The sequence below is a fragment of the Ailuropoda melanoleuca genome, chromosome 4, assembly GCF_002007445.2.
Source record: "Ailuropoda melanoleuca isolate Jingjing chromosome 4, ASM200744v2, whole genome shotgun sequence".
Taxonomy (NCBI): Eukaryota; Metazoa; Chordata; class Mammalia; order Carnivora; family Ursidae; genus Ailuropoda; species Ailuropoda melanoleuca.
This window is the reverse complement of record NC_048221.1, coordinates 70569401-70595453: the sequence shown is the minus strand read 5'-3', so window position 1 is coordinate 70595453 and position 26053 is coordinate 70569401. Positions and strand designations below refer to the sequence as shown.

Genomic DNA, 26053 nt, shown 5'->3' with positions numbered 1-26053 from the left:
CTTATCATTCTTTCTTGCACCTTTCGGTCTTGGAGTAGAAATACAATCTCTCAGAAGGAGAATGTACATAGTTACTGTAGAGATCTAGTCGTTTACTACTCTATTATACAAAAGTAAGTGAACAAGTGGAACTGTAATAAAAGGCACAAGAAGGGAGCTTACTTAGGTGACATGTCGTCCAAAAGCATTTGGCCACTGGGAAAAGTATTCACGAGAAAATACTTGAGCTGGTTTCTTGTGTGACCAAGATATCCACTACCTCCTATATTCTTAAACACAAGTCTTTGATGTCATCTGAACAGTTTTAAAAAGCGTCTAATCTAAGAGGGTTAAGATTGATATTCATGTGGGGCGCCTGGGTGGCACAGCGGTTAAGCGTCTGCCTTCGGCTCAGGGCGTGATCCCGGCGTTATGGGATCGAAGCCCCACATCAGGCTCCTCCGCTATGAGCCTGCTTCTTCCTCTCCCACTCCCCCTGCTTGTGTTCCCTCTCTCGCTGGCTGTCTCTATCTCTGTCGAATAAATAAATAAAATCTTAAAAAAAAAAAAAAGATTTATATTCATGTGGAACAAACTGGTTACAAACTTACTTCCAAAATTTCTGTTGACTATAAACACTGAACCTCATTTCAGAAGAGATCTGGACAGTACAAATACCAGAATCAAAGAAAGATGTTCTTACACGAACATTTAGAAACCCAGTAACTTCTCATTTAAATGGTGCTTTTAGGAGAAAGGAAACAATAATGATAGATTAAAGCCTACCTCTAACCATGAAATAAAACGAAAATACTGCCCCCAAAGCCACAGGTGTTTATCACAGGGACAGAGAAAAATATGATTTTTAAAGGTGCAGGGGCAGTTTTTCTCTGCCTCCACTAACGGGCTCTAAGATTACCTGTTGATAGCAGTATAAATAATACAATTACATAATGTTGGGTTCATTTTTCTTTCAGGTTTAAAAAAAAACAAAAACCTTCATGTCCTTGTACTTTAGGGGCTTGGAAGGTCTGCCAGCCACACTGCCTTTCTCGTCACCAGAGCCCTCGGCAGGTTTACAAATGGACATGCCCGAGACTGCCATCTGGTGGAAATGACAGAAATTGAAATGATTTTATTGTAAATCAGGTGTTGACAAAGAAGGTATGAATTAAAAATATACTAGGGGGATGGTTCATTCCAAACAGCATTTATATTAAGAAATATCAAATAATAAGGAATTAACTGAAGAAATGTGTCAAGCATATGGAGGAAACTATAAAACCTTACTGGGGGCATAAAAACACTCATATAAATAGTGACAGCATTTTCCTGGAATGGAACTCTTCTCTGCTAAAGATATCAATGATCTCCCCCCCTCAATTAATCTAAGCATATAACTACTCAACAGGATTTTTATTTGGCAGGGAAATCTTGGCCAAATGTCAAAAGTTCATCTGGAGGAATAAACATTGAATTTTTGTTAGGGTAGAATAATGAGGGAGCACTTTCTCTACCAGATAACACACATAATAAAACTATGATACTTAAGATAACATACTGAGACATAATACAAAGCAATGAAATAGAATGCCCATAAAATACAAGCATATACAAGAATATACAGTAAAAGGGCATTTTCAAATAAACGAGAAAAGAATGGCTTATGTATTAGCCCGTGTAAGGGGATAATGGAAAATATTACATTAGATTTATACCATGGAATATCCCAAAATAAGTTTGACTAGTATTATGTATTTATAACAACAACAAAGTTGTAAAAGAAAATATATGTAAATACTTACTCAGAATGTGAAAAGATTGTCTATGTATACAACTGAAGGTTCAGACTGTTAAAGAAAACAATAAAATTCTAAAACTTTTGAAGTTTATTTACTGATTTAAGTAATCTCTACACCCAACGTGGGGCTCAAACTCAGGGGCCCGAGATCAAGAGTCACATGCTCTTCTGACTGAGCCAGCCAGGTGCCCCAAATTCTAAAACTTTTGAATATAAATAACCAAGGGACACTTTTCAAAACTCATCAAATTAAACACCCAAGATCTTTGCAGTTTACAGTATGTAAATTTTACTTCAATTTTTCAAAAAAGTAAAACAAAATATAAACTCACTATATTTGACTTCAAATGGCATACAGAGGATAAAAGGGCTATTTTTAAATATTTTTGACCAAAGAGAGCTATCCAATACTCTTCAGATTACAGCATTTTAGCTCTCACCTGTGCCTCTCCAGTCATAGCAGAAAGACTTAATTCTGACTGTAGGAAAAACTGGCACAGAAAAAAAAAAAGTTACTGTGTAAATAAAAGCACAAAAATAAAATATCATGGCGTAAGATTTTGGGGGGGAAAAAAAAACCAAAACCCATGTTATTGAGTTTGCAGTTTTTCAGGAATTAGGTCATCTCCGTATTGTTAGATGTGCTCTGTCCTTAGTCCCATCCCTCAATAACCTTATTTAAAAAGACAATAACTAATTAAATTATTCATGGCACATTTGAAAGAATGGTTGATTACCTAAATATACAAAGAGCTCTCACAAATCAATGTGATAATTTGATCAGAAAATAAGCAACACACTGAATAGGCTTTAATAAAAAGAAGTAAAATTAGCCAAAATGTGAGGAAAAAATGTTCAATCTCACTGGTAATCAAATAATTGAGAATTAAGTCAAGAAAATATCATAAATAACAGTTATTTTACCTACCAGTTTGGCAATGCACAACACTTGAGAGAAAGCAAAAGACACAGGCATTTTTGTATACTGTTGGGATTATAAATTGGTACCCTCTTCCCAAACGGCAATTCAGGACCACTAGATTCACTCAGTTTCTGTACTTTATTTTTTAATTCAAAACTTTATAAAAATTCAAACATACAGAAAATTACAGGAGAGAATATAAGATACCCTTTCCTACCACCCACATTTAACCAATGTTAACATTCTGATTTGTTTTGGCGGGCGGGGGGAGGGGAGGTTGAGGAATGGAAATAAAGATCTCACACTTTACAATGTTTCTGAATAAACACTGTCCTAAATCATTCCCACGCATGTTTTATACATACTATTTACCTATAAATTATACAGCATATTCCCTCATCCCTCAACTCTGAAGATTCCATTATTTTCTGTGCCACTTTTTAATGAATAAAGAAAATGAAACTATGAAATGATGCTTTAAGATTTTATTTGAGAGAGTGAATGAGAGAGAGAGCGTGTGCACGAGGGTGGGGGGGGGTAGGGAAGTCAGCAGACACCCACTGAGCAGGGAGCCCGACATGGGCTCGATCCCAGAACCCTGAGATCACAACCTGAGCCCAAGGCAGACGCTTAACCGATTGAGCCACCCAGGCGCCCTGAAATGATACTTTAATAACATTTAGGATTATTTTATACCTATTGTAATACAGTTGGGCTTGTTTTTTAAGCAGGCTCTACACCCAATGTGCGGTTGGACTCAAGACCCTGAGATCAAGAGTCATACGCTCTACCAACTGAGCCAGCCACATGCCCTGTAACAGGTTTTTAAGAGACTTTTTACAAATCTTATTTGTTTTGCTTCCACAGTAACTTTGCTTCTATGTTAAATCATATGTAATCATTTTAAAGACATTTTAAACAGCCTTAGACTAAATATATGTAGTCCCAACCATATGCAAAGTGCAATCATAGAACCGAAATATGCATCACTATTACCAAGCAGGTGCAACTGGGCTTCGCCAACGGCAACTGTAAGATGCCACTGACCTAAGATGCTTCTCCATCACATGAAATGAAAATATGAAAAAGTCCATGCTGGAATAAATTTTGGAGATTAAAGCTGTCCAACACCACCCTTGTAGAACTTGCTGTTTCCCTCTGCATTCTGTTTTTAGAGTATTAAGAGGGCTCACTGCCTAAGGAGGAAAAGCCAACAACAGCACCTAGCTGCTGCTGGAGCACACGGTCCTAAGCCCCGCCTCTCCAGGATCTTCACTAAGCACCCCAGGAAAAACTGTTTTGTACTAACGGGTACTGCCTAGTAGGCTGAGCTATTCCTCCTTGGCAACATCTGCCTAAAATCAGGAAAATGGTCTAGAGACAGTCACTGCAACAGCCCAGAAATTCACACACTTACAGCTGAGCCTGAAGTGCTGCAAACGGACACGCTTGCCTCAGGGCCAAAAACTCAGTAACCAAGAAAAACCCACGAATGCAATATTTAAAAGAATTAAAACGAATGTGAAAACCACGGGGAACAAAATACCAGATTTTAAAAAAGACAGAATCGCTACTGCTGAAGCTTCCCTTTGCTTCAGGCTCCACCATAGCAGGCAGGGCTCGGTCACTGGTCCAGCTGGACTTAAAGGGGAAGGCAAGGGGTAGTGACCGCCGTGAGGCCACGCTAGCTTCACATGTAAATGTGCAACAGGAACAGTCATTTTCAGAGGTAGGGTGAACAATTTTCAATACGAGGTGCCCAAATGGATGCAGACTGCTAAGAAGCAGAGTGTGGATTATTCATTGTATTTTTATTAAAAGGAATGAAGTTTATGAAGGATGAAAGTGATGCGTACCTGCCAGGTAGGAGCATTTATGAGGCCACAGTAACTAAAATGGTGTGATATTTCCACAGGGTTAGACGAAAAGACAATAGATTGGAATGGAGAAATGAGAAATGGATCACATTCATAGGAAATTGGCATGTGACAGGTCTGGCGCAATTAGCTAGCGGAATGCAAAAAAAAAAAAAAAAAAATTAGATCCGGACTGTAAAAAACAGTAAATTCAAGATGGATTAAAATCCTAATACATTATGCACTTGGGAGGTAGGATGAAGACTTTAGAACTACTGGAAGAATATATGGACTGGAGATGGCGAGGATTCCTTGAACAAGAAAGACAACAGTACAAACCACAGAGACTGACAAATAAAAAAAGGCCCCATACACAAAGTGTATGTATGTATGTGTATATATATATACGAGAGAGAGAGAGAGAGAGAGAGAGACTAGGTTTTGCAACACATATAAACAAAGGATTAGGATCCAGACTATACCTAAAAAAGCTACAAATAACTGAAAAAAAAAGGCAAACCAAAAAGAAAAATGAGCAAAGGACATGAGCAATCATTTCAGAGGAAATTCAAATGGCCACACAAATAGAAAAAGAGGTTTGCCTCACATGTAACCAGATATGCAAATTAAAACAAACTATTTCACGGTCACATAACTGGGAAATTTCAAGTCTGACAATATCAGCGTTAAAGGAGAATGGAGATGGATAGAGAAACAGGAATTTCTGTACATTTCTAGTGGAAGCGGAACTAGTATAATGCATTTGCAATTATTAACTTGAAGGTATGCATACCTAATAACCTAGTAATTTTTTTTCTAGGCAAATACTAGAAAAACACTAGTACATGTGCTCAAGGGACACAAGCCAGGAAGCCCACTGCATCAGTTTTTTTAGTAAAGAGTTACAAATCATCTAAATATCCTTCAAGGGGAAATGGATACATTGTGGTGCAGTCATACAAAGGAATACCAGTTTTTGTTTAACCATTAGCTTGTTTTATAGAAGAGGGGATGTAGAGGTAATTATGTGGACAGATAAATTCAAACCTAAGGCTGGGAATAACATCCTTTCCTCCCCATAATACCCCTGGCCAAAATCAAAACCAACCAAATGGTGGATGTGCTGGGGAAGCGGCAATGAGGTGTTGGGTGGTATTTGACTCTCGGTGCAACTCCATTCCCCTTCCCCACCTTCTAAATAAGTATATCTTAATTTTGGGGGTAGATCACAAATCAAAACATGTAAATATCATTCACAGCTCAGCCAACATTCTTCTGAGTTTCCTTCCTTGTAAAAGAGTGTACTGTCTAGTTTCATTCGCCGCATCATATAAATACTGAGCCTAGTGATCTTTAAACTTTTCAAAGTTATTGGGGCGCCTGGGTGACACAGCGGTTAAGTGTCTGCCTTTGGCTCAGGGCGTGATCCCGGCGTTATGGGATCGAGCCCCACGTCAGGCTCCTCTGCTATGAGCCTGCTTCTTCCTCTCCCTCTCCCCCTGCTTGTGTTCCCTCTCTCGCTGGCTGTCTCTATCTCTGTCGAATAAATAAATAAAATCTTAAAAAAAAAAAAAGTCACTCGTTTAGAAAAAAAAAACTTTTCAAAGTCATAAAACCTTTACTCAAATCAAATCTTAGACGGAATCCCAACAAGTACTACACAGAAAAAAGCAGAACTGCTCTGGAGGTTGAAAAACATTTTAGGGAGTTTGAACTACATGAAAATTCTTAAGACTATTAGTTTATTTCTGTAATTCCAGGACTAATAAAATCCAGTTACTCCAACAGCATCAAAGTTCTGTAATAATGATTGCCAGTCTTACCTAAGAACAATTCCAAGAGCAAATACTAAATATAAATATTTAAAATAAGCTTTGTATGGTATCAATGGACTTAGAAAATGTTTACTCATAAGCAAAATCTCATGAAAATCAACACATCCTCTAAATCATGTCCCTGTGGAATTTTGCCAAAATAAATTGCACCTCATGACTTCAGGAGTTAATAACGAAACAGAAACTCCTCTTCACAATGAGTGCACAAGTGAAAATAAGCACAAATGACTCAGGAGAGGGAAAGAAAGTATCAGACCCTTACACTGGAATAACTCTTGGCTTGTACCAGTCCTCTTCACCACAATACATGCCCACATATTTTCATTAGAGGTAGACAGTATGAGATAATATGCAAAATACTAGAGATAATGAGAGATAGAAAATAGAAAATAAAAGAGACAAATGTAGAACACATTTGTTGTACAGATTTAATTACTAATGAAATCACTATTGCCATTATAGACTACGGTTATTAGTCAAGGGGGAAAAAAAATCCCTAAACTTTGATTCCGCCCATATTTGAAAGTATGGTGTTTTGCCCCACTGGAGTTGTGGATATAAGGGACAGAAGGGTAACTAACCCCCTCATACCAAGATCATGTACCCCTCATTCCTGAATTCGAACACAGCTACCGCTTACATTTTATCAGGAAACGATATATTTAGTTAATAGAAGTGCTTGCCAGGTAGAATAAAACCGAAACAAAATAAGGGGCGGGGGAGAAGAGACCAAAGCCAGGAAAACCAGCAAGAAGAGAGCGCTAGCACTGATTTAGTCACAGCCTGAAAAGAAACCGAATTATTCTGTATTTGTAGCTACCCTGGTTTACTTCTAGACCACAGGGTAACATACATAAGCCAAAACTATGGGCAAAAATAAACACCTGCTTAGCATTTTCATTAAAGCTTACAGAAAAATTCCCAAAGCTGAATAGAAAAAAAAAATCTTAAAGCAATGGAACATAGAAAACAATGCACAACAAATCATTATAAGGCCCACTAAGAATTTATTTGCAAAAGCAAGTTAACTCTGCGAATTGCTTTAAAATAACTTAAATTCTGGTCATGATTATTACATTAGCATTTGACGACCTTACAAATACAATGTGCATTTTCTGCACTGTGCATTGTGTTAACGAGGAAAAAATCACAATACGCGACTCTTTACTATTTAGCCACCCAAACCAAAATGTGTTCTAAAATCTTTATCAAATGCTTTCCCTTATTAGTTAAACCAGATTATCTTCAAAACACAAGCGCAATTTATTATTTTTTTTAAAAGATTTTATTTATTTATTCGACCGAGATAGAGACAGCCAGCGAGAGAGGGAACACAAGCATGGGGAGTGGGAGAGGAAGAAGCAGGCTCCCAGCGGAGGAGCCTGATGTGGGGGGCTCGATCCCATAAGGCTGGGATCAAGCCCTGAGCCTAAGGCAGATGCTTAACCGCTGTGCCACCCAGGTGCCCCAATACAAAGGCAATGTAAAAGAGGAAATGTGAATTTGAGAAGTCACTGAAAAATGGGATCTTAATCAAGACAAGAAAGTATGATTTGGCTAGCAAAAGAAAATCAATGGGCAAGTTGCGGTTAATTTCTGTGACTGAAGCCGAATAAAAACTCTGTTTAACTCCAGCAACAAAGATCGATGCTCTGGTTTGACTGTATACTTTCTACATCCGGAAAACACACACATTTGTTTTCTGATGACCAAATTGTTGTCTGAAAACAAAAATGCCGTTCGTAACATCAAAATACTTGCTTATTAGCACATGGTCTCATTTCATCAAGTATTTCAGGTAGTTTGGAATATAACTAGTGATACTCTAATTTCCGGCTCAAATGTTGGAATTTAGTATTATAGTATTAATAGTATTAGTATTAATGTTGGGCTAGTATTATAGAATCATCTCTCCTCAACTGACACCATTTCCCCTGGTCTTTAAAAGACATTTTGAAGCCTGGCTAGGAGAAAGACAAAACAAAACAAGACCTCAGAGGGGAGGACAGCACCATCTCTTTTCACACAGGAAGACTGATTCATTGTATGGAAACTTCATCTTAGTTTTAAATTTAGCTACAGTTTCTTATGAAGACCCAGTGTCTAGTTAGGTGGCTGGACAGCCTGCCAAGCACTACGAAAAGACATCAAGACCCAACTGAACCCCCCCAACCCCACATCTGAAAATAAAACTGACTTAAGGAGAAGTCAGAGTTGCAGTCGCTTTTAACTAGACACATTTAAAACAAAAAACTTAGTGTCTTAAGTAAATATTTTAATTACCATGCCTCCAAGGCAACTTTACTCAACTCTGTTGAATGTTCAGAAAATGGAAAAACCTAACAGAAAACTTCAACATAAAAGCCCCGATCCATTTAATGGTCATTAAAAAAAAAAAAAAAAAAAGTCCTATCTTTATCTGGCCAACCCGATGTGACATCTCAATTGTGGCAAAATGATTTTATTTCAAGTAACACAAATCTACAGTCACTGAAGACATCTTGAAAGACTAAAGTGATCTGAATATATGCAATATGAAAACCAAACTGTTAAGTTTAACCTCAAAACAGGAGTTTCCCAAGTTGAAACCCATCACAGGAATTTTGACAAAATACAAAATTAAAGATTCCACCTTGTTCATCTTGCTAAGTAGAACCGGTGACCACAGTCACCATCTCCCCCAGCTCAATTTTGCGAGCTCACAATGTTAAGATTCCCTTACTATGACACTGTGATGTCTGAAGTATGTGAACACACTATGCAGCTGTCCTAACGGACAGGGCAGCAATCGTGAAAATCTGGAGGGTGCCAGAGAACCTTCCCAGGAGGTCTATGAAACCACAACTATCTCCTTAACTATTTCCTAATACTTAGTCTTTTTCCACATGTTGACGCTTGCACTGACTGTGCAAAAGAAACAGGGTAAAACTGCAGGTATCTTGGTGGGAATCAAGACAGACAACAAGCTCATTAGCTACTACTGTATCTTCACGCCGCGCCCAGAGAAAAGGAAGGGGGAAGAGCCAGTTTCTGTGGACCGTGTCCTCAAGGAAGCAGTAAGAATTATCATCACACCTCTAGCCTTGAGTGTGCATCTTTGTAACATCCTAGACGACACGGGAAGTACCTGGGTCTACAGCACGCCAAAGTGTCGCCTGGCTAGCGAGCTGTGCGTGGAAGCAGCCTCTTTTGTTGAGCACCTTTTCTACTTGGAAGAATGACTGACAGACTATGGTGAGTCAGCAGACATTTTCTCGGAAATAAAGGAAACAAGCCCGTCATTCAAGGCCAACAACTGACAATATTTGGTGCCAGTGACAAAATTTCACCTTTCAAATGAAAATTAGAATTTTGAAAAATCTGTATCCAATGCCGTGAGCTTGACAGCTTCCCAATACTTACAAGATTTTTCCCGAGGAGATCAGTTACGTTAAGAAAAAACTTTTAAACACTGCATAATAACATGTCAATATTCTGAAGGACCGCAATCTTCAATGAACAAGTATTTTCCGAAAGATCAATGCATGAGTTACCAAATGATGCCAAAGCAGGACATCCATTCAAAACTCCCAACGAGACAGATCAAATGGGTTTTAACATAATAGAGTACAAAGTGGACTGATAGTTTCAGATCTCACACTACACCTACCCTTCAAGAAGCTACCAGTTCTGAAGTTTTGATCATGAATCAAGCAGAACAGTCACAATTACCTGAGGCTACTAAAATACTCTTTTTCAAATACGTATTTGTGTGAGGCCAGATTTCTTCGTATCCTTCCAACAAAGTGCCACATTGCAAAGAAATCATCGCACAATCAGATATGAGAATCCGGCCCAACATTAAAGGGTTTAGAGAAACAAAAACCAGTGCTACTACTCACACTAAATTTTTTAAATTAGGAAAATAACTATTTTTCATAAAACAATGCTACTTAGGTTGCCAGGCAATGGTTTCATTTTTTAATGAATTAAAATATATGTAAAATTTCTTGGCTTTAATTTCTAATGTGATAAATAAAATAAATAAAATAAAACCCATCAAAAGCAAAAGTTCTTGGGGATCTTGAATCTTTAAAAATATAAATAGAAAAAAAATATAAATGACTAAAATATTTGAAAACAGCTGGACTAGACAATTCAGATTAGTAAAGACTAAGTTCAGTTTTTTCTTTTGCTAATTCTCACATTATTTGTATTTCAAGGGCCACTAAACCACCTCAAAAAGGTTTTTTGAAACGGCGTTAAAAAAAAAAAAAGTTTTAGGAGTGAAGAGGGGGTTAATTAGTATTGTCCTATCCAGTTTGGTTAATTCCTCTTTGGAATTACAATTCACCTACATGGTTTTGCATGAAAAATTTCACAACAAATATTCCAACTATGTAAAACGTTTAAAAATTACATTCAAAACTGGACTTTTACTTTTAAAAATCATACCAAATAGTAATATGTCACACTGTTTTTATCAATTCTTTATTTAGGTAACAAGTTGGTTATGTTCACTGCATTGTATGAAACATCACAATATCATACTGGAAAGGTACTATCGGTACAAGGCTGGATCAGAGCGGACAGTTTGAACAATAAACCAGTTTGCATTCTTCATTCCCTATCTTTTTACAACCCCCCAAACCCAGTAAAGGGACAGATAGCTTTTACATCATCATGTAAAGCACTTTAACTTACAAGGCTAAAATCTAAAGAATAAATAAAATATATTGTGGCAATAATTCCTTTTAGACCAAAAATCAGGTGCACAATGAATCAAATGATCAGGAAGGCTGTCTGTATGCAAATGTGTGGCTCTCCGGAAACAGCTTCAGGGAAATGTTACAGAAAATATCATGAATTCCATTTCACACAGAACCAGATGATGACTCACTTTAACTACACACAAGGGCAATTACATCCTGCTGAAACACAATTTAAACATATAGGAAAATGTTTACAAAGCATCCACAACATGTAAACCATGTACAAATGGATACATTCATTGCTTCTCCTACCCCAATAGCTTCTTTCCGATAAATATTTTACTCTTCATGTTCAGCAGTAATTGGATTTACTACATGCAAAACTCAAAAAGAACTCAAGAATTCAAGGTTATTGTAAAAATAGAATTAAAATAATAATCTTCAAGTACCTTATGTGACAGCCACTCTGTACCGTGCCCAATGTTATAAAATGAAAGGTTACTGAACCCATGAAAATATCTCTGTAATATTTCCTTAGATCTAAAATAGATAATTTTAAATGTCTTTATAGTCATTTCAATGTGATATTCTGAGCTTTTAAAATAACGTAAACAATTAAAAATTATACCAAATTACACACAAAACTTGTATCTTAAGAGCTGGAAAATTAAAACTACAGAAACCCACATGTAAAACAAAAATCACAATTTACGTTATAAAGGCAAATCTCATCATTTAAAAAAATTTGCAGCAGTGAGATGTCAAAGCAAATTATAAATAGCCATAAATTAATCCATTTGGTTTCAAAAGATTTCCTAGTGAGAGCTGAAGGACGTAGTAGGTACATGCATAAAATTTGTAAGGGTTTATAATAATATTGCCAAATACACTTTATCTTGAAAAGCAGGCAACGTTACAATTTGGACATTATTGGAGAACCCAGTTTGGTAATACAGGTAAAATTAGGGAAAAAAATTAAATAACAATTAATAATAAATATATATCCTATAGTAAATTGCTCAAAGGAAATTTCAAGCCACAGAGCTGCAAAAGGCTTCCAACTTGGTGAACTGACAAAGGAATATCCCATACAATTCTTTACTTTTACATGCTTATATGTTGTGTGTCTTGTCTAAAAAAAAAAACAAAAAAAAACACAAAAAACAAAAAAAAAAACCCCAAAAACAAAAAACGAAAACATAATGTATCTTCAGAGTACGGCTAACTATATTCCCATGCACCTCAGGCAGAGTTTGTTATTTGTGGTGAAATAACTCCGTTGGCTCCTAGGGCCCAAAGTTCAGTACAGATGTAACCAGTATGCCTGAGGTTGGCAAAAAATACTGTAGTACAGGCAATGCTACAAGTGGCAATTATCAGAAAACACAAATATGAATAAATGATGGGAAATGCTAATGATTTTCTGCTCATATCACAAAACGCTGGGAATCCACAATATTTTTCCCTTGAAGAAAATTGTGATTAAAAGTTTTTTTCCCCCAATTTTCAGAATCAAAAGCATTTTAGAAGGTTTATAAGGCTACCATGGGTCTTCTAGATCTCCAGCACCCTACAGGAAGAGAAAAGGAAGAATATTATTATTATTTACCTACACCACTTCCAGGTTGGACTGAATTTCAAAAGAAAACAAAATTAGATGAACAAATTACCTTCCTTTGTCTGAAAAGGCACTTTTACAGAGAGGTGTGTGTAGTATATATTGTGTGCATACACACGGATCTATCTAATACAGATAGATAATTGGTTGGGTTTTTTTTTTCCTCCCCTCTCCACCAAATGCCTTCCTCTTTCTCAAACCACTTAAAAATATTCTGGCATTGGAAAAATAGATCAAAACATCAGCTACATCTGAAGATCCAAAGTTTCAACTTACGGCACCGTAAGCAACTTTAGATACATGATAAATATAAACATGAAGAAGAGAAGTTAATGTTCTACATTCACAAAGTATTTGTTCTAAGAAATATTTTCCCATGTGATTGATAGCCACCTGTATCTTTAAAACCTACTTCAACAAAAACAGAACTCCTATCTGCCACTATTTAAAATACCTGTAAAATTCTTGCATTTCTTAATATCTGATGAATACTTCTAGCAAAGAGGCCAGTCTTGCAATCTTTAAAACGCTCATCTTGGCAACTCCCTGACGTGTCTATGTGTGTCCATACTGGCCAAAGATTAATATTTTGTATCACAAAAAGGGGATAAGAAACAAAATGGATTTGAGTAAGCAAGACTTCTCAAAATGTTTTCTTTTAGTTAATGACAAAAGCCAAGCCAAAAGTTTTCTAATTTTCTATTAATACAAATCAATTTCTACTGGGTATTTTTCCAATATACCAAACCTGGTTGTTTAAATTTTTTTTTTAATTTAAAAATAAGTACAACATGCATAGATTATTCCACAGCACATGCTTTATTTGGACTTGAACACTTATAATTTCATTCTAAACACTTGGTTGACATACATTTTGATGTATGTAGTTAGGCTATACAGAATATACAAACCAAAGCTGTATCAATAATACATAGGTTTTTCAAAAATTAGGCTTCAATAAAGAATACAGAGAAAGGAAAAATAACCACACATCCAACAGCTCAGAACTTCTAAAAATAAAACTACAGAGATGTAAAATATAAACAAGTCAAAGAACACACAAATTATCATCCTTGGGGGGGAAAAAAAGTACAGGCCAGCATCTGCCATTCTTTGAAGAACTAAAATTGCTAAGGAAACACAAATTTATTACAACGCTAACTATGAGTGTACTAATATGTAAAAAAATGTGAATCAGAAGTCTACATTTACAAGTTTTTCCACAATATAACGTCATCTTGCTTATCAGTAAGTAATCTCTAATCTTATCTAGTAGGAAGTTAACTACTGAGGTGAATAACTAGTAGCCTCATTTCTGGCATACAATATGAAATGACATATAATTTTATTAAATTCAAAGTACTATAAATAGTCCATTTTAAACTATCTGATAAAGGTGTATGCAAAGGCCTTCTTAAAAAACAAGGCTATATGAATATGTCATAAAACTAGTTTACCAAGATTCAAATAACAAAACAGTTCTGTAAATGCATACATTACACCTCCTAAGTAAAAACCAGCAAATCAAAGATCACACAAATATTAGCCCAAAGTCAAGTCATATTTGTTCACCACTCCTCTGTGTCCCTGCATCTTCATTATAGCTGTCTAATTCAGCAAGATCACTGTTTGATTCAGTATGGCTTGCCTGCATTGTCACTGGGCTTCCAGCATCACTGTTCGAAGAAGTAGCTGTGGCAGCTGGGTCAGCAGGGCTTTCTTCTCCCTCTACTTTAGCTAGCCTGTAACTAGTCAGCATCTCCTCCAGAAGTTGTCGGTAGTTTCCCCTATGATTAATTCTCATTTGCCTGAGAGCTTCCACCAATTTTCCCTGTGATCCACTTTCCTCTGCTTCCTCGGAGGCCTTTTTTTAAGATTCAAGACCCCAGTGTCAGTAGACAAACTAGGATATCACATGTATTTCATAACATAATCACAGCAAAACACTCATTTCTCTACCACGAGTAATAGAGTCTAAGCATGAGAACATTTCATTAAATAAGTATCAAGTCTTAACTTGTGTCAATAAAAATTTCCACTTGAAATATCAAGTTAATTTTAGCAAATTACCATGAACTAGTTTACATCTTATTTCACACTGGCATTTGAAGCTTCCTCTGAAATTTACTCTATTAGAATTCAACAGCAACACAAGCATTTCCTAAAACTGACTTGCTTAACAGAAGAAACAGTAATTGGCTAGAATGATTTAGTACAAAAGGAAATTAGTATTTAAAGCAATAGGAGAGGACAGAAAAGCAGGCCATTAGAACATTAGTTTCTTCATCACTGCTGCTAAATGATAGGTAAAGAGAGGAGGTACAAAATGTAGAACTATATAAATTGAAACTGGATTTTCGGGCAATTTTAATGCTTTTGTGGGTAAAAATTTAATTTCTTCTTTGTTCTTACATATTTTAATAAAAACATTACTAGATCAAAATAAATTATTTTAAACATGATAATAAGATAAGAACAGGAAACTACTCAAGCCTATTATATTTTAGAAAGTTTTGGAAAACTTACAGGTTTCTACAATAGCAGCTACTTAATCTCGTTAGCAGAACAAGCTCTAACATTGAAACTGATCCCAGTTAAGCTGACAGTCTAAAAGCAGGACAACCTTACACCGTGTGCCTCCTGATGAGATGTGTTAGGAAGTACAAAACCATGTCCTATGTTCTTGCCAAAAAATGTTTAATATAAACCTAATAAAGTGAATTCCCAATTTACAGGAAAACAGGGAATAGAGGATCGTGTTAAAAGGACACCACAAGAAAACAATCATACAATCCAGAATGTAGGACATCCTATTCAAAGCTGGCTCAGAGTCATCTTTTCCAGTGGCAAGTGGAAAAAAAAGTGGGGGCCTGATTACAGACTTCATTAATATGCTTGACTGATAACTTTTTAAAAGCTGATCAGACCGTAGTTCAAAATAACTACTATCACAGTCATTCTAGAGACAACTGGGAAAATCTGGACTTGTACTGGATGATAATTTTAAATTCCGTTGGAATGATAATAGTATTATGGCTATATAGAAATATGTCCTCATTTTTTTTCTTTTTTTTTTCTTTCAAGTAAGCTCTACGCCAATGACCCCAAGATCAGGAGTTGCACGCTCTACCAACTGAGCCAGCCAGGCGCCCCGAAATGTCCTCATTTTTAAGAGTGGCATGCCAAAATATGCCAAAATGATGTCTGCAATTTTCTGTCAAAAGGTGCAGTGGAAAAAAAGAAAAAAAAAAGTAGTGTATATACACACACACAAAGAGAGATAAAGCAAATATGGTAAAATGTTAACAATTGTTGAATCTAGGTAGAAGGTGTATAGGCGTTCACTATGATCATTTCAATTTTTCTAGCTATCTGGAAGTCTTCATCATAAAATCTTGGGAAAATAAAACTCAAAAGAGGTTACTGATATAGATGATCTGACACAAAGCATCTCTGGAGGACTGTTACCCTACAATTCTGCAACAAAGAAACAAAGGTAACACAAATATAACCACATAATACATGGCGGTGTTTATGAGAAAAATGAGAGCACTTGAATGTTTTTTTTTTTGGGGGGGGTGCCCTTACGGCAAAAAGCAAGAGATGACACTGTACTTACTATATGTCTGTATGTATATGTGTATGTATATGTCTATGTATCCACTGGTTTTAGAATATATGTAAAATGCTTTCGGGAAAAGGAAATACAGCAATATACAAATAATGATAATGGATAGTGAAGTTATGTTTATTTTCTTTGAGTTCTCCAATTTTCTATCTCATGTATACTAACTGTAAAATAACTTTTTTAATTTTTAAAACTTTTAAAATTTTTATTTATTTAAGTAATCTCTACACCCAACGTGGGGCTCGAACTCAGGACCCTGACATCAAGAGTCACATGCTCTTCTGACCAAGCCAGCCTGGTTCCCCAAATAACATTTTTTTTTTATTTGCAAAATTTATCGTATGAGAACATAATAAAAATGCGCCCTCTGTTAAGATTTTCCTTACTTTTTCTCCCTTACCTTTCCTTGTGCTAAATAAACATGTCTCCCCAAATAAAGTTTCTCATTTGAATCTATTCAGAAAAGGCTAAGATGGAGCAACAAGGTGAATGCTTGCTAATCATAAACCTTATTTGTCTTTAATCAGGTTTTCCAAACGGAAATTTTCTATTGGATGGTGTATCACAAACAACTTTTAATAGAGGGCATAAAGACTCCTCCACCTCACTCCCTGTCCCCTCAAAAACTCAAACCAACAACTCCCTTTTTATTAAAAAAACAAAAACAAAAAAACCTTTTAGGACATTGAAACAAATTCTGAAGTGATTATCAACCCTGGTTTCATACCAGGATTGCCTGTGTAGCTTTTAAGATTAAATAGATACCAAATGGGGCGCCCAAGTTGCTCAGTTGGTCGAGTGTCTGACTCTTGATTTCAGCTCAGGTCATGATCTCAGGGTCATGAGACTGAGCCCCATGTCAGGTTCTGCACTGAACAGGGAATCTGCTTGTCCCTCTCCCTCTGCTCTTCCCCCGCTCGCACTCTCTCTCCCTCTCTCTAAAATAAATAAATGAATAAAATCTTTAAAATAAATTTATAGGTATTAAAATTCTATCAAATGATACTCAGATGCACTGGGTTGGGGTGAGTTTTTTAAAGCCTGACAGGTGATTCTGATACACAGACCCTCCAATATAGGCTCTACTTACTTGAACTTATTGATAAAAAGGTTGTTATATTGATTGTATTTCAATTTCAAGATAAAGTACCTCTCACTCTCCATCTGACACCTATTATTACAGTACGCATCTATGTTTCTGTGAATTCTGTAGTAGTGGGAGATGAAGGAGGAGTACTCGCTTTAAAAAAATATATTAAAACCAAACCTGTAAATCAAATCAGGATGAATTTATGATTGGCTGGCATCACAAAGCCACTGAACTGAAAAGAACTTAACCTAATGACCACATTTAAAAGTCATTTTATCTCAAAGCAAATTACATTCTCCTATTGTGCTGGATAAAAGATGTATGGGTGAGACCTCTTTCCCAGCCATTTCATTTAACTCTTCAAAATACTGTTCCACAACTCTCTTATGGATTTTCATTAATATCAGAAAAGGAACCTACTGTTCAGCTGCACTTTTTTTTTTTTTTACCTGAACTCCTATATACACATCATGTTTATACATCTATTACAGCAATTAATTCCACCTTGCAACTGTTCTTAAGGCTTTTCAATTAGACTGTGTAATCTCTTTAAGGTAAACAGAATTTCACATTCCTTTCTGTATCCTCCCTACCCCCTAGGGAAAGAAAATTAATGTTTGTGCTTAGAACTTTATGGACATGATCTCATTTAATCCTCACAGGTACCCTACATAATAGGTACCACAACCCTAATTTTTGTAAGTGAAGACATTTATAGGCTCAGAGAGATTGAAGTTGTCAGGGTGACAATACTAGTAGTAAGTGACACAGCTCAGATTTCTATACAGATGTAATTAACATCTATGTCCCTCTGAATGTTCTTTTGAATACATTATGGCAAGTAACATAGTAAGTGCGCCATATAAATAGACACTTACTAAAGAAATAGTGCTTAAAATTATTGAGGTGGACCACATATTCAAATCTACAATGTATTTCCTTGACATAGAAAGACTAATGAAATTAAAGGACAAAAAAATCATAGTAGATGGGATGGTTAAAATTATTCTGCAAAATAAACTTAAGCAATTACGGAGATGAGAATATAGAACTTTTTCCCTCTGTTTCAATTTTCAAGGTTTCACTGTCATCTAGACAAACACAGTTTAAAAGACTCAAATCTCTCATGAAAATGCTGCCTTATCTCAAATAAGACATAGGAATATAGATAAATCAGACAGCAAACAGAAGGGGAAAATAAATTAAGCACATTTAAAAGATAAAATTTAACTAGCTAGTATTTATTTGCAACATTTTTAATGTAGTTGCCATAAGCAAAATGCTTCAAGTGATTAGCTAAAACAATGGAGAAAATAGTAAAGAATGCTAATATAAATATTTACAGTGTTTCTGGTGGAGTCCTATCTTCTGCTTGTCAGCTAAAAATAATTTGTAGAACTGAAAATCCTCAAATAGGCATTCATGAGATACAATTAACAATGACCAAGGAAGATTCTAATTAGCTGTTATTTGCTAGGATCATATAAAATTTAATGAATTTGAAATAATTTTCAAGAGTCATTTAGATGGTCAAGACCACACAGATAAGAGAAGTGGTATGTCATACCATACTTAAAAATAGACTAAGTTTAGTGTATTTTCAAACAGTATAGATCTTCTCTATAAAAATGCTTTGACAAGTAAAGAAACAATTTACAAAAAAAAAACACCTAGTATTCATAGTCCTGAAACTGTAATATAAAAATGTAAAAGCAGCTATGTTTATAACTGGTCTCTTTGAAATTATCAAAATAAAAAGACTGTATATATATAAAACTTAATGTGAAAACAGAATATGGAGACTCTTTTGGGCTTTTGTCCTGTCTTTCCTCCCTTCTTAAAAATCCAAATCCCTTAAAAAGATTTTGGATTAGGATAAAAATGTGTACTATTTAAATTAAAAAAACTGAAAAAAAAACGGGACTTGGCTGCTTCATTTCAAAAACTTTAAAAAATATTCCTCATCAAAACCAGAATATCTTAAGACTATTAAAGAGATTCACAAAAGAATAGGAAGTGATTTTTTGTGGATAAGAGAGAGAGGTGGGGTACAGACATATATGTAATCTCTAAATAACTTAGAGAGGCAACATAGAAAGGTGTAAAGAGAATAGTTTTCGGAGTTGTCCTGACTTAGATTCAAATTCTGGCTGTATGATTTGTTCAGCTTTGCAACCTAGGCAAACTACTTCCTCTCACTGACGCTTAGTCTTACCTATAAAAAGAAGGGTGTTGAGGACATCACCTATGACTTTATACACACACACACACACACACACACACACACACACACACACACACAACAGCTGGTAACTACAAGTCCCCCCTTTACGTGTGGAAAATCAGCAACACATAATGGCTATTTGATTAGTGGTATCTTTTAAATCAGAATCTAAATCAATGAAACAGTTTTGTTGGTTTGTTTTTGTTTTTTTGGTAATCTCTACACCCAACATGGGGCTTGAACTCACAACCCCAAGATCAAGAGCTGCATGCTCTACCGACTGAGCCAACCAGGCGCCCCCAACCTAGCATTAGTAGAAGTAAAGGGCCGTGATCTCAGAGCCCTGCCCCGTAAGAACAGCTTAGAGCAAAACGCAATTTTATTTTTTCTGGTCCTGTAGGTGATTATTCTCTTGAGGTCACAGACTCCTTTGAGGAAGGACACATACTACACACACATACTACACTTCTCATGAAAAACTGTATATGTCCACAAACACATTTTCAAAAACTTTCTGGGGATTCACAAACCACCTGAGAGTCCCTGCTAGACTCTTTTCCAAAGATTTTAACAGTGGGGAAAATGTCAATATTGCTTGCATTAAGAAGTCTGAACATATTACAAAATGTTGATAAAACAAATTTAGTAAAAACTTCAGAAGACTCTCCGAAATATGAGCTTTCTGAATGTATTTTAAATGTTTTAACTTCTGACTTATAGGGGCACCTGGGTGACTCAGTTGGTTAAGCATCTTGACTTCAGCTCAGGTCATGATCTCAGGGCTGTGGGATCGAGCCCCGTGTTAGATCCCAAGCTGAGCTTACAGGCTGCTTGGGATTCTCTCTCTCTCTCCCTCTTTTCCTCTCCCTTTGCCCACCCCACCCTCCATGCACTCTCGCTCTTTCACTCAAATTCTGGCTTACATTCCACTTGGCTTTTTGAAATTCGTTATCCAAAAGATTTTCTTTTAATATAAGAAAAATAAATCCCTATTTCTAATGGTATTACCTATAGGCATTCACAGCAGGGTAATTCTATCTCTGATATAAAGCAGACATCTTAGGAATCTAAATACATCTCTGATTAACTCTGACTAGCATTCTTTTTTTTTTTATAACTGTACAAAATTTTATTTTTGTTATTAAAAACACCCTGTCAGCTCCTGCCACTGTACTTCCTGGCCGCACGGCCTACACGGCACAGGTCTAAGCTGAGAAACAGTTACGGAACACGCCTGTGCCTACTCCACTGCTACAGTAGCTCAAGTTAAGAGCTAAGAATTTAATTAAGTTCCTAGAATTACTTCATTTTTTCTGCTTCTTTGTGTTTTTTAGTACATTTCTTTTTTTTTTTTTTTTTAAAGATTTTATTTATTTATTTGACAGAGACAGAGACAGCCAGCGAGAGAGGGAACACAAGCAGGGGGAGTGGGAGAGGAAGAAGCAGGCTCATAGCAGAGGAGCCTGATGTGGGGCTCGATCCCATAACGCCGGGATCATGCCCTGAGCCGAAGGCAGACGCTTAACCGCTGTGCCACCCAGGCGCCCCTTTAGTACATTTCTGCTAATGTACATTTAGTATAGTTCTGTTTCTACTCTGGTTCAACTTTTTCTTTTTTTTTTTTTTCCAAAGATTTTATTTATTTATTTGACAGAGAGAGACAGCAAGAGAGGGAACACAAGCACGGGGAGTGGGAGAGGGAGAAGCAGGCTTCCCACCAATCAGGGAGCCTGATGCGGGGCTCGATCCCAGGACCCCGGGATCACGACCTGAGCCGAAGGCAGACGCTTAACGACTAAGCCACCCAGGCGCCCTGGTTCAACATTTCCCTAAAGTCGTGATTATTATGAAAGGGTAGAGTAAAATTTCCCCACATAGGATTCTGGGCTGCAAAAGTTGTACGGTAAATAGGGAAGTTTCTGCAATCCATGTATCTGTCTAATAATGAGTTTACACTTATCATCTGATCTCTGCCATGATTTCACAAGCTGACTGCCAGCATCTCTTTAAGCTAACACTGCACGTGTTTCTAACAGATTTAAATACCACAGATACTCTTTGAGTCTACCATTCTTCTGCGGCAAACATACAGTGGCTCCTCACTGTAAAATATAAAGTTCAAAAGACCTCTCCAGTCTCTCCAAAAAGACTTCTGGCATCCTCGATTCTTATTTCTCACCACAGCAGTTCTCTGCTCTAGTCAAAACGAGGTCCTTTAAGATAGCTCACACTTTGTTCTTGCCTCTCCTGTACACTTGAACTATCACCCTCCTCCTTGCATTTCTGTCATTCTAATCATTTTTCAAATCTCCTCTTTTCTCTGAAAATCTGACTTTCCCAGCAATCACTGTACAATTTACATGGCAATTCATCACACTCTGTATTTTATCATTTCTTTCTAACTCTTGTGGTTATCTCCACATAGCAAGCTGCACTGAGTGTAGGGATGGGACCAGGCCTGATGTTCTGTAAAGTCTCCTCCCTACATCAATTCACCACGTGGTTGCTTGTCCGTGTTTGATCTGCTGACTTACTAGAAAGCTTATGTACAAAGGTAATTAAGTATGCATCACCTTAACTTACAGAGTCCTATAATAATCCTATTCAAGGCCAGCTTTTTATCCTGAGCATGTCTCTTCAGTTTCATGGCTCTGTTGTTTATTTATTCACTGCTTAGAGAGCTACTATGTGCAATAAGTATTTTCTATCTTTGAAAAAAGTTAAAAACATTAACCTAAACATTAATTTAGGGGTATGAAACATTTTTTTAAAATTGTTTATCTGCTGTAAGAGCAGCCAACTTTCTTGGGGGACCTTGAAGAGATTTGGCAGAGCATAATGAGATAATTTTTCAAGATTACACACCAGGATTACATTTTCAAGCACATGAGGAAACATGAGCACTTAAATGGTTACTAATGACTCAATAACTACCTTCTGAGGGCTTATTTCCTCTAACCATGATGCTGGATGCTGTGTGGAACCTAGGATCTAGCTGAAGAGATCAGTCTCTCTTCACTCCACCACCCAATTACCATGGGCTTTTCAGTTGTGTCAACATTCTGTCCTCGTTTGCCTGATTTAGGGTTCTCTCTAAATGTATCACATGCTGTATCTTTATTTTTAAATGAATTTTTAAAGCTTTAGATAGAAGTCTTAATACTTCGAGAGACCGGACACAAAAGACAGACTCAGAAGCACTACTCTAGACCAAGATAGAAAACCTGTTATTAGCAATATACAGTAGCAACTTTTATTCAACTCACTAAAATGTATTAACTGTAAAATTTTTCTTTTTGCAAGATACTTTTATTGTTAAGAAAAAAGAAATGATAGGATATTGCTGTGCAAAAATGAATCCTGCAAAACGGCTCAACTAAGATACATTATTTCTACCAGTGGCTGAGTCTCTCTCAAGACCTGCCCCGAGGAGCTGGAGATTTGGAGGGTGAGTCTATCTCTTCTCAACGAGTTTCATTACTAACTTTGGCTCCCTTGGGGCGCCTGGGTGGCACAGCGGTTAAGCATCTGCCTTCGGCTCAGGGCGTGATCCCGGCATTCTGGGATCGAGCCCCACATCAGGCTCCTCCACTATGAGCCTGCTTCTTCCTCTCCCACTCCCCCTGCTTGTGTTCCCTCTCTCGCTGGCTATCTCTGTCAAATAAATAAATAAAATCTTTAAAAAAAAAAACAAAAAACTTTGGCTCCCTTAAATATTTCAAGCATATATGCCAAACATTAAGTTATTCATTTATAGTCGTCCAAAAACTTCAAAACCCTACAAGAAAACACTTATTCGAATTACTGACTCTGAAAGGTAGGGCAATTAAAAAAATAAAAGAAGGCACTGCTTTGTCTCCTGGTACTAGTGCCAAGATAAAAACACTACAGAGGTCCAGCTGACAGCTCATCAGTATTTCTAAGGAAGGTAAAGGGATAGAGCTTTGCTCTGATGAAGCACAGCAGGGTACAACAAAAATGATTATCTCAGTTCAACACAAAATACCTACAGTGGCAATGTTAAGGTTAAGAAAGAAATTATCCTCAGGTATTTAACTGGGCACACAGGGGCACTGAAAGTCGGGTCTTTAAAATAATAGCTCATTTCTCTATCACTAAGTTCTAATGATGATAGCAGCCTGCTGAAGGAGAAAGTGAGATATTTAAAAGCATGTTCTTCGCCTCAAAATTAAGATGTAAGGAAGGAGGAGGAGAAGGAAAGGCAGACATACAGGGAAGAAATAAGTACAGCCCAACAAAAAGGTACTTGATGCCCATTAAGTGACAACAAACATCTACAAAACAGAACTGTATCTCTACCTCCAATTCTAGACATTTCCTTAAACTGACTACTTAACATGAAACGTAATAATAATTTATAGATTTCATTATGTGAATATATTATATCTAATATTGACAGTATAAAATTATTTTAAATGCTTAAGAAGTAAAAGAAAACTTACCCCATCACTTTCTCTATGTGGATTCAGCCTACTATAAACAGCTTCAATAACATTGCGCCTAAAAAAAATTATGCTTTAGTTTTATTAAATTACATACAATTCCTAAGCTTCTATTTAAAATAATATTTCATCTTGAATATGCTCAAAAATTAACTGCCACACTAAATACTTGCCAAGTTTCTACATTTCACTTAGAATTTGATTCAGCACAAGCCATTTGTTCTCACTTACAAAGGAAAGAAGGACCTTCACTTTCAAAGCACATGATAAATAATTCCCTTAAAAAAAAAATCCCTTTGGATGAAATTTTAAAGTTCTTGTATAGTGTAAGAACCATCAACCCATCTCATCTTTAGATAACTGATATACTTCTTCCCCAAAATTACTTAATTACTAATTATAAATGAACTCAAAATTAGTTCTTTTTGTTCTACTTACTTGCCAGCAAGACCTCCCCCAGGAGGCAAATTTGGGATATTTTCTGCAGACAAGATGCGCATGACATGGGCAAGATCAGGCATTCCTTCCTCACCGGACTTCTCCATAATTTCTGCAGGTTTTTAAAAGAATTCCTAAATTAATGTGTTAACTCAGGATTCAGAGAGAGTGAAACAGGGGGAACTATTTGGTAGTACCAATTTTATTTATTTTTTTTAATTTAAATTCAAGTTAGTTAACATACAGTGTATTATTAGTTTCTGTAGTACCAATTTTAAAATGTAAAAAAAAAAAAAGCAGACATTATCTTACTATCACACAAGGAATAAAAGTAATATAAAAAGTTATCTGCATACATGAAAGCAAAAACTGCAGGAAATGAAATATCCAACAATACAGGGACAGTTACGAAAATTTTGGTATAGTCACTGAGTGAAATGGTTTATAATCACTAAAAATGACCCCTGTGAACACAAGACAGCTACATGGAAAAACACTTTGATCTAATTTTATACAAGAATAATACAAAAATTATAATTACAAAAAAAGTGATAGGTGAATAAGGATTGTAAGAAGGACAAATATTAGGAATTGTTTTATGAGGTTATTTATCTTTAACTGAAGAATAGTTGACATACAATACTAGTTTCAGGTGTACAACATAGTGATTTGACACAGTAAGTGTAGTCACCATAAGACATTAGTACAATGTTACTGACTGTATTCGCTATGCTGGACTTTTCAGCCCTGTGACTTCTTCGATAACTGGAAGTTTGCACCTCTTATTTCTCCTCACCTAGTCTGCCTGTCCTTCCTCTGGCAACCACTCGTTTGTTCTCCACACCTATTAGTCTGTTTCTGCTTTGTTGTTTCGATTCCACATGCAACTGAAGCACTGCCTTATTTCACTTAGCATAATACCTAGGCAAGGTCCATCCACGCTGTTTTATAAGATTTTTGATCCCGAAGTCGTTACGTTACACAACAATTTAAAGTAAAAAAGAAGGGGCTCCTGGGTGGCTCAGTCAGTTAAGCATTTGCCTTCGATTCAGGTCATGATCCCAGGGTCCCAGGATCCAGCCCCAAGTTGGGCTCCCTGCTCCACGGGAAGCCTGCTTCTCCCTTTCCCTCTGCCCTTCCCCCCTGCTCCTGCCCCTCCCCAAATAAATATAATCTTTTAAAAAAACAAAGAAAAGAAAAAAGAAAAATAAATCACAGAACTTGCTAAGGCTTAGAACAAAATAAAACATTTATATGCTCCATCTATATTTACCATTTATGGAAAACGCATCTTTAGAGCATGATTATTTGGCCAGTATTAAGACATAAACTCCTCAAAAATCAGAGGGTGTCACTTTACTTTAAAACAACAAAAAAGCAGTGTCCTCAGCAGCCACCATGCCTCCTGAGGCCTGTCGCCGAGACCATAACCTCACCACTCCCATTCAACGCTGCCCCTGACTCCCCTATCTCCAAAGGCTCTATGCAGAGAAGCCTTGTCCTACTTC

General features: G+C 36.5%; 1 protein-coding gene and 1 long non-coding RNA gene across 3 annotated transcripts in view; both read right to left on the bottom strand.

Annotated features, from left to right (window-relative positions):
* Window positions 1-547: 547 nt before the first annotated feature.
* Window positions 548-3266, bottom strand: LOC117801956. The gene is made up of 2 exons (XR_004624863.1): window positions 1785-3266; window positions 548-1084 (listed from the first exon to the last, which is right to left on the bottom strand). It is a non-coding gene; the product is annotated as an uncharacterized LOC117801956 (long non-coding RNA).
* A 7578-nt stretch (window positions 3267-10844) lies between these two features.
* The window catches only part of PPM1B (protein phosphatase, Mg2+/Mn2+ dependent 1B), a 73372-nt gene continuing 58163 nt past the window's right edge, over window positions 10845-26053 (bottom strand). The window contains exons 4-6 of one of the 2 annotated variants that reach the window (XM_011236358.3): window positions 24546-24657; window positions 24108-24165; window positions 10845-12654 (exon numbers count right to left, since the gene is read on the bottom strand). In XM_011236358.3, coding sequence (XP_011234660.1) covers window positions 12625-12654; window positions 24108-24165; window positions 24546-24657 — 200 coding nt within the window. In that variant the 3' untranslated portion in view covers window positions 10845-12624. Of the gene's footprint in view, window positions 12655-13498; window positions 14567-24107; window positions 24166-24545; window positions 24658-26053 lie in introns of those variants that run through there. The other variant, XM_002912403.4, reaches the window with a different exon arrangement.